Source organism: Stegostoma tigrinum, chromosome 20, assembly GCF_030684315.1.
Source record: "Stegostoma tigrinum isolate sSteTig4 chromosome 20, sSteTig4.hap1, whole genome shotgun sequence".
NCBI lineage: Eukaryota > Metazoa > Chordata > Chondrichthyes > Orectolobiformes > Stegostomatidae > Stegostoma > Stegostoma tigrinum.
The window spans coordinates 14,301,200-14,313,383 of NC_081373.1; the positions used below are offsets into that span (position 1 = coordinate 14,301,200).

General features: G+C 41.4%; 1 protein-coding gene across 2 annotated transcripts in view; it reads left to right on the plus strand.

Moving 5' to 3' along the window:
* The window catches only part of oga (O-GlcNAcase), a 58,382-nt gene extending 48,740 nt beyond the window's left edge, over positions 1–9,642 (plus strand). For both annotated transcript variants that reach the window (XM_048551394.2, XM_048551395.2), the window contains 2 exons: positions 2,858–3,017; positions 5,633–9,642. In XM_048551394.2, the coding sequence (XP_048407351.1) occupies positions 2,858–3,017; positions 5,633–5,769 (297 nt within the window). In that variant the 3' untranslated portion in view covers positions 5,770–9,642. The remainder of the gene's footprint in view (positions 1–2,857; positions 3,018–5,632) is intronic.
* Positions 9,643–12,184: the final 2,542 nt, after the last annotated feature.

Sequence of the window (12,184 nt, forward strand, 5' to 3'; positions counted from 1 at the left end):
CACCCACCCTCCTGCAAAAATTCCATCCCCTATTCCCAATTCCTCCGCCTCCGCTGCATCTGCTCCCAGGATGAGGCATTCCACTCCCGCACATCCCAGATGTCCAAGTTCTTCAAGGACCGCAACTTTCTCCCCACAGTGGTCGAGAACGCCCTTGACCGCGTCTCCCGCATTTCCTGCAACACATCCCTCACACCCCGCCCCCGCCACAACCGCCCAAAGAGGATCCCCCTCGTTCTCACACACCACCCCACCAACCTCCAGATACAACGCATCATCCTCCGACACTTCCGCCATTTACAATCCGACCCCACCACCCAAGACAGTTTTCCATCCCCAATCCTGTCTGCTGTCCGGAGAGACCACTCTCTCCGTGACTCCCTTGTACGCTCCACACTGCCCTCCAACCCCACCACACCCGGCACCTTCCCCTGCAACCGCAGGAAATGCTACACTTGCCCCCACACCTCCTCCCTCACCCCTATCCCAGGCCCCAAGATGATTTTCCACATTGGCAGATGTGCAGGTGAACCTCTGCTTAATGTGGTATACTGCATCCACTGTACCCGGTGTGGCTGCCTCTACATTTGGGAAACCAAGCGGAGGCTTGGAGACCGCTTTGCAGAACACCTCCGCTCAGTTCGCAATAAACAACTGCATCTCCCAGTCGCAAACCATTTCCACTCCCCCTCCCATTCTTTAGATGACATGCCCATCATGGGCCTCCTGCAGTGCCACAATGATGCCACCCGAAGGTTGCAGGAACAGCAACTCATTCCGCTTGGGAACCCGGCAGCCCAATGGTATCAATGTGGACTTCACCAGCTTCAAAATCTCCCCTTCCCCCACCGCATCCCAAAACCAGCCCAGTTCGTCCCCTGCCCCCGCTGCACCACACAACCAGCCCAGCTCTTCCCCTCTACCCACTGCATCCCAAAACCAGTCCAACCTGTCTCTGCCTCCCCAATCTGTTCTTCCTCTCACCCATCCCTTCCACCCGCCCCAAGCCGCACCTCCATCTCCTACCTACTAACCTCATCCCACCTCCTTGACCTGTCCGTCTTCCCTGGACTGACCTATCCCCTCCCTACCTCCCCACCTATACTCTCCACCCCACCTATCTTCTTCTCTCCATCTTTGGTCCGCCTCCCCCTCTCTCCCTATTTATTCCAGAACCCTCACCCCATCCCCCTCTCTGATGAAGGGTCTAGGCCCGAAACGGCAGCTTTTGTGCTCCTGAGATGTTGCTTGGCCTGCTGTGTTCATCCAGCCTCACGTTTCATTGTCTGGAGTTCTGTTGTTTTTGGGTTCTACCATCATGTCCAGGAAGGGTAGTTGGTTCTTCTCTTTCATGAATTTTATCCCAGTAAGGATATCATTTGTGTTGGTGGGTTTCTTCTGGTTTTGTGTGTTTAATCACAGAAGGTGATTGAACCCAAGTTTGGTTTGTCATCTGGTATTAGTTCCAGTAATATGGACCGCCCCAGCAAACCGAGACACATGAATAACAAGTGGGACAGAACACTGACACTTCACTGGAGACACACAGACAATGTTAGCCAGCAGGGTGACAAAACATTTGCAACAAAACCCGCTGGCTTGGCGAGCATGTCTACAGCCTCATCCACAACCTGAGCTACAAACCTTCTAATACCTATTTTTCTTCTGCATCCTGCATTACAATTTTATTTTTTGATGTCAGGATTGTTTCTGGTTTAAAAGTGCCTTTATGTAAGACTCCTAAAATCTTATGTTCTGGACAGTTGTGAAATGCCACTTTTATTAAGATTATCCTCAGTAGTCCGTTGATCATCCCCAACAGAGCAATTTAAAGGTCTTGACCATAATATCTTCAGGGGAAGAAAGACTTGCATTTATTATCATGCTTTTTATGACCAGTGGACATCTGTATGAATTACAGCCAGTAAAGTACCTTTGGAGTGTAATTGTTATTGTAATGTAGAAAATGTTGTTCGGTTGATTGTGACCAGATAGTTTGTAAGATGTCAATTTGAAGGACACGTTTTCGTCAAGGCAGGTTGAGAACTTGCTTTGGATATTTCTACGCAGCATTGATGTCATTCAACTTTTTTTGCTGTAATCTTAATTTTTTTTGGTGTTATTGACTGTAATCTATGCTTTTTTAAATTTCCCCCTTTCTCTTCCAGTTCATCTTTAAAAGCCATAACCAGGCTCCTGTTTTATTGATATCTATTAAATTTCAAGCACAGAGGGTGCCAGTGAAAGAAAAAAGAACTGAAATTGATTCAATAGCTTTTATGCCTTTAAAATACAGGACACTACACCCCTCCCCAAAGCTCCTTGCGCTCTCAGAATGAAACCTATTGTGAAGTTACTATTTAATGCAAAAGCATAAGATTTTTGCACACATTAGTATTTCACAACTGCCTTTGAGGTGACCGCATTTGGTTTTGGTGCTTGCGCTTTAGTGTTAACTAGGAGAGTGAAAGAGTGCTGACTTTTTCATTGAGTAGTGCTGTGGGATTTTTAATATTCAGCAGTTCTGGGGGCATAGCTTTAAATTGAGGGGTGAAAGATATAGGACAGATGTCAGAGGTAGTTTCTTTAGTAAGGGAATGGAACGCTTTGCCTGCAACGGTAGTAGATTCGCCAACTTTAAGTACATTTAAGTCGTCATTGGACAAGCATATGGACGTACATGGAATAGTGTAGGTTAGATAGGCTTCAGATTGGTATGACAGGTCGGCACAACATCGAGGGCCGAAGGGCCTGTACTGTGCTGTTATGTTCTATGTTCTAATGTTTCAATGTGTCTCAGTAAACATTGCCAGTATTGAAGATGCCTGTGACTAATTTGTTTTCGGTTCCCATGTAGAAAATGATGTTGAGCTTCCATGAAGAGCAGCAAGGCCTACCGGAAAGCTTCCTCGCCACCTTCCCATCATTAATTAAAGTAGATGTGCACTCAAAAGTGACAGATCCTAGTGTTGCTAAGAGTATGATGGGATGTTTGCTTTCATCGTTGAAAGCTAATGGTAAGTGTAAATGCTTTCTTCCCCCTCCTCATCTGAAATGAAACCCATGATGATCCTAATTATTGAAAGTAAGTGATCCATTACACCACGTGGAATGTATTAAATGGTTAACTGCCAGAATGCCAGGAAGGACATAAATGTGTTGGCAATTCGGACGAGGTTTAACTTGATTGTTACCTTGGATGAATGAGCTATTTAATAATGGTATTTTAAACAGACTGGGTTTGGGCTAGAGTTTTGCAAAATGAGGTGAATTGATTAAAATGTGTAAGTTCCTGAATACTCTTGAGAATATGGACATGGACAGGATATTTTCTATTGTGGACTAGTCCAAGGTGGCACTGTTTCAAATTCACTAAGTCTCAGAAATTCTTTTTTGGGCTTTCTGTGACTTTACGATACCGGTCTCTGTACTGTTCTCCAATGTCAAGCAGTATGCTTTCACGGTTTTTCAGGTAAGTTTCTCCACATTCTTTTTCTTTGTGTGGGCTCCATGTTTTGAGTTTTTCCAACTTAGTGTTTTAAGAAAGGCGCTCTCCTGCGTGCTCCGCCTCTCTCCTGCAGTGAGACCCTTTTTCAGCACAAATGCTGACTAGATGGAAAATGATCTTTAACCAGCAAACATTTGAAATACATGATGTAACATTGACTTCCAGGAACGAGTTCTTGCTTATGCATTCAACTTTGTGCCTTCATTCCACATTAAATCGGAAGAGGTATTTGCTGAGTTCAAACTCCTTTGATACTAATTACTTCACTATAAAGCAGCATCAACATGGATGTGAAGCCCTGAAAGCACAGTGAACGAATCTGATACATACTGTGCAATATCTAAAAGAATTGATTTTCATATGCAACAAAAATATCTGACAGTGTTGCTTAATCTCAACACAAACCATGATACTTGTACGTAAACTAAACAAATAATTAGAGTAGTCATACTCAACAAACAATAATATATTGACAATGGATGCTGTTAATCAGTTACTGTTCCAGCCGTATACCTTCAGGACCTATTGGAATATTGTGACTGTACAGCCACACTAGAGGACAAGTTGCAGAGGCATTAATTGAACTTGTGTAAAGATGGTAACCTGCCTGGTAATGGATTTGGCCTTGTGGTTCAGTGCGTTGACTCACATTTGGGATGTCAAACTTGTGCCCGAACAATGTCCCTTTATGCTTCCCTTATCGATAGCTGGCTTTGCACAACATGAATTGGCTAAATGGTTGAGTGAGCTTTAACCAGTTTTAAATGAGTTTTCCATCTGTTATGAAGGACTCCTTCACTTTCAAAAGAGCATTGAAGCCGATATCTTGAGCAAAAGTGTTGATGTGCACTTTTAATCTTATTAGTTTATTCACAAATATGTCACTTGGGAAAACCATTGACATGGTGATCTGTGATCATGTCTCTAGATGGTCACCAATCTGTGAATCTCTTTTCTTCAAATTGACGCAAGGTTAGTAACTCACTTGGTTGAGAGCAGTTTCAGTGACTCTGTACGCCCAAATAGATGGTGTTATTTTGGAATCCCTGCTAGGTCCAGATCTTGTTAGCCAATAAAAATGTTACCACAAAAAGTGTGTTGTCAATGGAATTAACACTAATCTTGTACCCCTTACATACCAATAGATAGGTAGATTTACAATATTCAAATCCGGAGCAGTATCAAAGATGCCTTTAAGTTACATCCTGTGCTGAAAACAGGTATTGAAACTGAGCAAGCTTACTTTTCCTCTTCCTTAATTGAGAATTCAGCCAGTGTTTGTTTTTTTCTGTTTTGAGAGCCTATGCTCCCTAATCAGTGTACGTGTCGGGATTTCTACAGTGCCATGGACTAGATATTTTCTAATCTGTGTGCTCATACATGTTATTACACAGATCTGGAGCCAGTGGGACTTGAGCCCCAGTCTCCTGGATCAGCAGTAGCACTACTGCTGCTCCACGAGCCCTTCCATGTTCCATGTGCTACAAGGTCAACCTTTATTCATAACCTTGTGAATAGGGCCCCAGCCATCTGCTCTTTAAGCTTGATGTTGAGATAGTGAATTTCAGATCTACCTGACAATGGTGACCCTGACCAAATCATCATCACTGTATATTACACAAGTTCATGAAAACATGTATGGCCACCATTTTTGGCACTGAACAGTATTCAGTCTCGCTTGAATTCCCACGGAAGGGGCCAGTGTCGAAGGTTTGAATAGGTGAAGCTAGCTGTCAGATGGTGCTACTTTTCAGTAAACACTTCTTGCCCCCTTCAACAGGATGACACCAAGCTAACAAAAATGTCAGACTTGCAGCTTCAGAATAACAGTTCACATTCATACAGCACCTTTTTAATGTAGTGAAACATTTCAAGATGCTTTGCAGGAGCGATTATTGAACAAAATGTGACACAGAGCCATATGAGATACTGTTGTAAGCAATCAAAAGCTTTTTGAGAAAAATGCGTAGGTTAGATCAAACTGATGGAGTCTACCAAGAACAACAAATAAAAGGGAGTTGGCTGGTGATGATTCCTGGGTTTGTTGAAGCATCCATTTCTTTGCAAGTGGTTTGTAGTGAATCTCAATGAATCATATTCTTATTTCAGCCTTTTTTTTCTTAGGGTCCCGAGGAGCATTCTGTGAAGTAAAACCCACTGATCGACGAGGTCTGGAATTCTACAGAAAGCTGGGCTTCTTGGAGTTAGCTAAAATGGAGGGATTTCCTAAAGAGATGTTAGTTCTTGGAAGGAACTTGTAACAGAAATCTGTGCAACGTAGTGTAATTAAAGGATGTGTATAATTAAATGTATCTAAATTTAGCCTTAAGCTGAATAACCTGTGTTTAATAATGTTTTATATTTTCTTTTTTAATTTGCAATACATAATGAGGTGAACTTGATTTAGATGGCACTTTGAGAGTTGGGTGGAACTCCACTGATGCAGTAACAAAGCATTATCTTCCTTGTTCTGTTTTATACCCTTTTCTATTCCTCCCACTTTACATGAGCAATTGTTCGGTATCAGAAGGGAAGTTGACAAGGTGGTGCCTAGTTCTCTCACTTCAGACACTAGTCCCAAGCTGATGGTGTGAGCTTGCTGTGCAGGCAGTTGAACTACCATGTCAAAACTTGGTTGTTTTTAATAACTGACTATCTACAGAGGAGCGTGTGGAGTTTTCTGTTTGCAGTGATAATTGAGCTCAGTTCATTGTTGATGGGTGGGAGGCTTTGGGACTTCAACTGGTATCTGGTCTCCTTTCTGCATTTTGTTTTGAATCCTATGGAAAGTAATGGACTTTGCCTGTCTTTAAAACACACATTATATTTAGATATTCTCATTTCACTGTATTAAATAAATTGTTTCTTGATAAAGAAACATGCTGTAAATGTTGAAAATCTGAAATAATTGCGACAGTGCTGGGAATACACAGCAGGTTAGTCAAAATCTTTTAAAAGTTAATATCAGAATAATACTTTTGGGTGCAAAACCTTTTATCAGAACCTAATTTGAACTATACCTTCAAACCATTTAGTGTGTGAATGTTTCTTGTTTGTATAAAGACTAACTTTCAAGTTAGACTTCAGTCATTGGATTTCACCAGGCACAATGTTAACTTAGTAACATGTCCCACAGTCATTGTTAGCAGCAGTCCTGTATGTGACTACCATCCCATCTTATTGCTGTTAAGTGTTGATAGTTATGTATTAAGTGATGGGTGTGACAGTTTCTGTCCTCCCCACGGTATGACATGGAATGTAATAAGCTCCCAGATGTCTGTTTCTAGTCAGTTTTTTTTTTTGCAAAGGTGGTTAAGGCAAAAATGGATATAGATCACAACAAATGTACACCTTGCAGTCTCTGGTTTCGCACCTTCGTTTGTTGTGTGGACCAGAAATTGTTTCCATTGTGGTCTTTTTCCTTTGCATTATATTTGTGGTATCTCTCATTGTCCCTGATACTTTGAGTATGCATCTCAAATGTTGATGTCTCCTGACAGAAACAGTTTCTCAGTTGGTTGCTGACACACAGATGTGCTGGTCTAGTCACACCATGATCTGCTAATGCAATTAGTCAATCAACCCTCCCCAGACATTACTTAGAACTACTACTTGGAATGCATTCCTCAATAACCTATTACTCAAACCATTATCACAGTCTGCACCATTCTCACTTTCTAACCTTCTGTTCTTGTTCTATAACCCCTTCAATATGCAATAAATAGAGCCTGTCTTGCATTACTAAATATTTACTCCTATACTTGAAGAATTAATTAAGTCATGCGGATAAGTATTGGCATGTTTTTGACATTCAGTTCATACAACCCATCACATTGATATCAGGAGAAAAGGCTGAACATCACCTTTGACAGTGCTTAGGAAAGCCTAAGATTCCCTTTTAGCTGCAGCATTTCTTATTCAATCATGAGGCGAGGGCATCGCTGGCTCGACTAGCATTTATTGTTCACCCTGAACTGCACAAAAGGCAGTTATGAGTCAACTGCATTGTGGGTCTGGAGTCACACGTAGACCAGACTGGGTGAGGATGGCAGAGTCCTTCTGTAAAGGGCGTAGTGAACTAGAGGGCTTTTTCTGGTAATCTGACAATAGTTTCATGGTCATCATTAGACTTTTAATTCCAGATTTTGTTTTTTATTGAATTCAGGTTCCACCATCTGTCATGGTAGAATTTGAACCCAAGTCCTTAGAGCAGTCTTAATGGTTTAGTGATAATACCACGAAGCCAACACTTCCCAATCTCAATTGACAAATGAGTGCGTGAGCTAAGATTTCACTCTTTTTGGTTTCTCGCACACCCTGGTTCCGTTTGTGCAAACCCCTACTCTCATGTTTCCACTTGCTGGAGATAGATAAATTTGTTTTTCTGTCTTCACTATACTGATGGAAGCATTCCTGCAACCATTGTCTATTACAATTTTCTGTCTGATATCTTGTTCAAATGGCACACTTCCTTGTTTCCCGAATACTGTGTTGAGTGAGAAGTAGCTGAAATTCATGTTAATTCCCATTCATTCTTGTCTTCTTTCTTGTATTTTCAAACATTTAGCCTACACTTGCATACACTGTACAGATCTATCCTTTTCCTTTACTTCTTACCCTTCATGACTTCTATAAATCAAGCAGTACTTTTGATTGGGGTCAAAAGCCTCATCTCCGACCCAACCCCAACTGTCCCCTTGAACATTGTTTGCACCATGTGCCATTCTCCTGAGTCACTTTAAATCATATGTAAAAGCTACCTTTACTGAACAATGTGCACATTTGGAATCCAGATTTTAAAATTAAATGTTTTTATTTGGACAGAGAAAATGGAGCACAAAATATTCAGTTATTGTTCAGGTTGCATGCATGGATAGATCGTGGATAATTAAAAATTTGTTTTTACAGACAGATGTATGGACTAATCCATTTTGAATATCTGTTTCATAAAACCAGATTAACACCTTTTTTCCCCTTTCTGCCTCATTTATTCCCTGCCCCTATTTCTCAAGAAATATAAAGCTGCACTATATTTCTGCACACTAGCTGAGGTTTCCTGACTACATACTTGAAATTGCCATTGCTTGCCTGCTTCCTTTGGTTGTCTTGTAATGGGTTTTTTGTTGCGCAGGTACAAGAAACCAAGAGGAGAAAATGGTTGCATGTAGGTGGGGTTGCTTGGCAGTACATGGACTGTTCTGAAGGATTGCTGCATATAGGAAGTCTGTGGGACATCCAAAAGTGGAAAGCAGGGCAGAAAGCTCTGCCAAGTCATTTTCTTCAAGGGGGAGGAAAGAAAACAGTCAGTGCTGCAAAGTATTTAGTTCAATTTAAAATTAACAGATTGAATAAAATGTCTGGTGGTGTATCATTTTTCCTATTTCAAATGCCAACCTGCTGTGTATTCAGGGATATTTCTTATTTCCACATAGTTATGTGAACATACCCCTTGTTAAACATTTCTCCAAATTAATTTGGGAAAAGGAGGGTCATCCCCTTGAACCACTTCAATTCATTTATTATCACTGAATACCTATATCAAAAGGTTCCAGAGGTTTGATCCAGTAATAGTGATGTATTCCAAGTCAGAGAGAAATTTGCAGGTGATGGTGTTCCCACTTGTTTGCTACCCGTATCCTGGGTAGTGGTGCTCATTGCATGTTTCAGTGCTTCTCCTGCAGGGATAAATCTCTTCGTGTTTTGTGACCAGATAAAATGAAATAGTGTGGAAAATTATATTTATCATAACACAGTAGTAGAGTTACAGATTCTATTCTCCTGAAACCCACTCTGGTTACTGAAAATATTTTGAGCTGTATAGCAGTGTGACACAATATTAGTTCCACAGAACCATAGGGCACATGGCAATGACAACTTACTGTAAAGTGTATTACTGCTGATCATTACTATAATTAGCATGATAAATATAACAGCTGTCAATACTTCATTTATTTCTGGTTGGAATTTAGCCACTCTTCTGCTTTAACTTTTGCACCCCTCTTTTTGAAAAAGCACAGACATGCTGCTAGATCTTGATACCTGGTGCTCATTCACCAAAGCTTCCAACACTCATCAGTGGAGAGCAAGCCCAGACATGGAAAGAACTGTGTACATATAAATTTTTTTTTAAAAGATGTCTTTTGTGTGTCTTTTCCTTTTTAGTGTTTGGGTGTGAGCCGGAAATGCTTGTTTGCACAGTAGTCACTATCTATGTTGGCACACTAACAGCCAAATAAGTGTAACTGGTGTTTTTGTAAATCAAATCGTGACAACAGTAGATGCAGCAGTCATGCTGATAACTTTGTACTTATGCTCTGTAGATAAAGGGAATCTGTGCTGGGCTGAGGATGGAAAAAGGGACACTGAAGCAAAATTCTCAAAGGCATAAATGAACAAGATGACTTGAGTAGCCGCCACCCCTAATTCCACTTTTCTGACCATCTCTCCTAAAGGGGCAGCACACACCCCCAACTACATAATACCTTTCCCTCTTTTTATTTCAAAAACTCCCATTAATGAACATGTATACAACAATTATTATCCTAGCCAACATGTATACATATTCAGCAATACTTACCAAAGCATGGAAAACATAGAATAAAAATCACCCCTCAACTAGTCTACATGGCATGATTAGTCTCTTGGAGGATAGCAGCTTCTAGAAGATGGTCTCCGAGTCTAAGGAACCTTTTCTAGTGTAGTCTCCTGGACTTTAAGTAGTACCTGCTGTCTAGCAGATATACCCCTCCCTGATAGATGACTGTGACACCACTAGTTCCATTCACCCCAGCTCTGAATTTTGAAGGAAGTCCAGTTTGTTCACACTCAAACACACACACACACCCTCTCTCTCACTCACTCCATCCCTGTTGGTGAGGTAACCACGAGTCCCCTCCAGACCTTGTTGGATGTGTATAAGACAACTGTCCTGTTTGAACCACCATTGTTGGAATTGATTTTTTTTTTCTACCAGACGTGCAATTTCAGGCCAAGACAATCTCTGCGCTTTGCGGTATCCTCAACTTTTGGATTCTGGCCATCTGTCCTTGTTAATTTTACTCCACCATCACTCTGATCTCTCCCAGCTGCAGTCAAACATGGTTCTCAGTAGTAGCTGAATGTTAAGGATGCTGGTGAGCACTAGGTTGCTGTGTGTGGTGTGTTATAGGACATGCTGAGGAACTTAATTTGCTGTCCTAGCAAACCCTCTTTTTAAGGCTTGCATGTGGGTTTGTTCAAATCTCTCCATCTGTCTGTTTATCGCTGGGTAAGATGGAGATAATCTCCCTGACTGCTATTCCAGGTCCTCCCCAAACTCTTGCCACTAATTGTAGACCATTGTCATTCATGACTTGTTTGGGGCTTTTTAAACTTGACACATTTAATCCATTTGGTCTATCATTGCTTCTACTGGTACTGACTTCACAACCATCACCTACAGCTACCTGCAGTAGGCATCCACCACTATCAGCCACATCTGTTCCTCTGCTTAGTCCTATGAAATTGACTGAATTTGCTGCCATGGTGATTGAGGGCCAAAACCAGAAGTAGCGGCCTGTTGTTGGTCAGCAGGTTGAAGTGTCTGCTGTAAAGGACTCCTTGGATGAACCTCTGGTTTCACCTTTGTTTTAATTTCAACTCCTTTCATTTCTTATCTTTCTTTCTCCTTCCCTTCCCCCCCAGGGATCCCTTGAAGGCATCCTTAGACATGTCCAAGATGTCTTGCAAATGCAAGTTTGGATCTGCCAACCTACTTAAAATCTAAGTTTTGTGACCAGGAGCATCCAAATTATGCCAGGGTTTGCTTTTTACTACATACAGTGGTAATTCTGCACACTGGTGCCTTAAATGTACTTTCACCAATATGTAACCCTTTAGTGGCACCATTTGTTTATGTATGTCTGTAACGTAATCTTAGCAGGCTTCAACAGCAGTGCCCTTCTTCCTAAATACTTAATTCAGGAATCAGAAACATTGCTGCACCTGTGTTTGCTTCCATCTTTGTTACCATTTCCTCTAATTTGGGAAGAACCTAGAAATGATCAACTTTGTTCCATACCGACTGAATGTTTGATCAAAACTCCACTGATTGTTGCCCTTCTGCTTCTGCATTCCCAGTCAACTCCCTGGGTGACTTGTACCTTTTATCCTGTCCTTGGGTTTGTTTCTTGTTGACTCCTCTTGTTTGGGTTATAATTGGCATTTTTGGGCAATGTAGCCCAACTGCAGATATTTTTGAAACTGGGGTTCTTAAGCTGCAATGATCCAACATATTGGAGTCCACTTGCCATGTTGGCAGCATTGGCTGTTTGTGGTTTAACTTGCCATGTTCACAGCATTCTGCAGTTGCTACTGCTATTTTCTGAGTTTCTGCTACTCTTCCAACTCCAGGGATGTAGTCATTTCAAAAGCTGCTGTGAAATCCAAAATCCTGGTTTCCATGTCAACGTCTGTTAAATGGCTTCATGTCAAATGCCATAAACCACCTAGTCCTGCAAGGCGTTCTACAGGAACCCATCTAGATTTGTAATGTTCTGCTAATCTCTTTGGTGAAGAATGTTAGGTTCTTTGGGAGTGATGATCACCAACCATGCAACAGTAGAAAACATGAGATTAAGGAAATCATGTATGTCCACAAAGAAATATGGAAATTTTTATAAATGGACCATGGAAAGC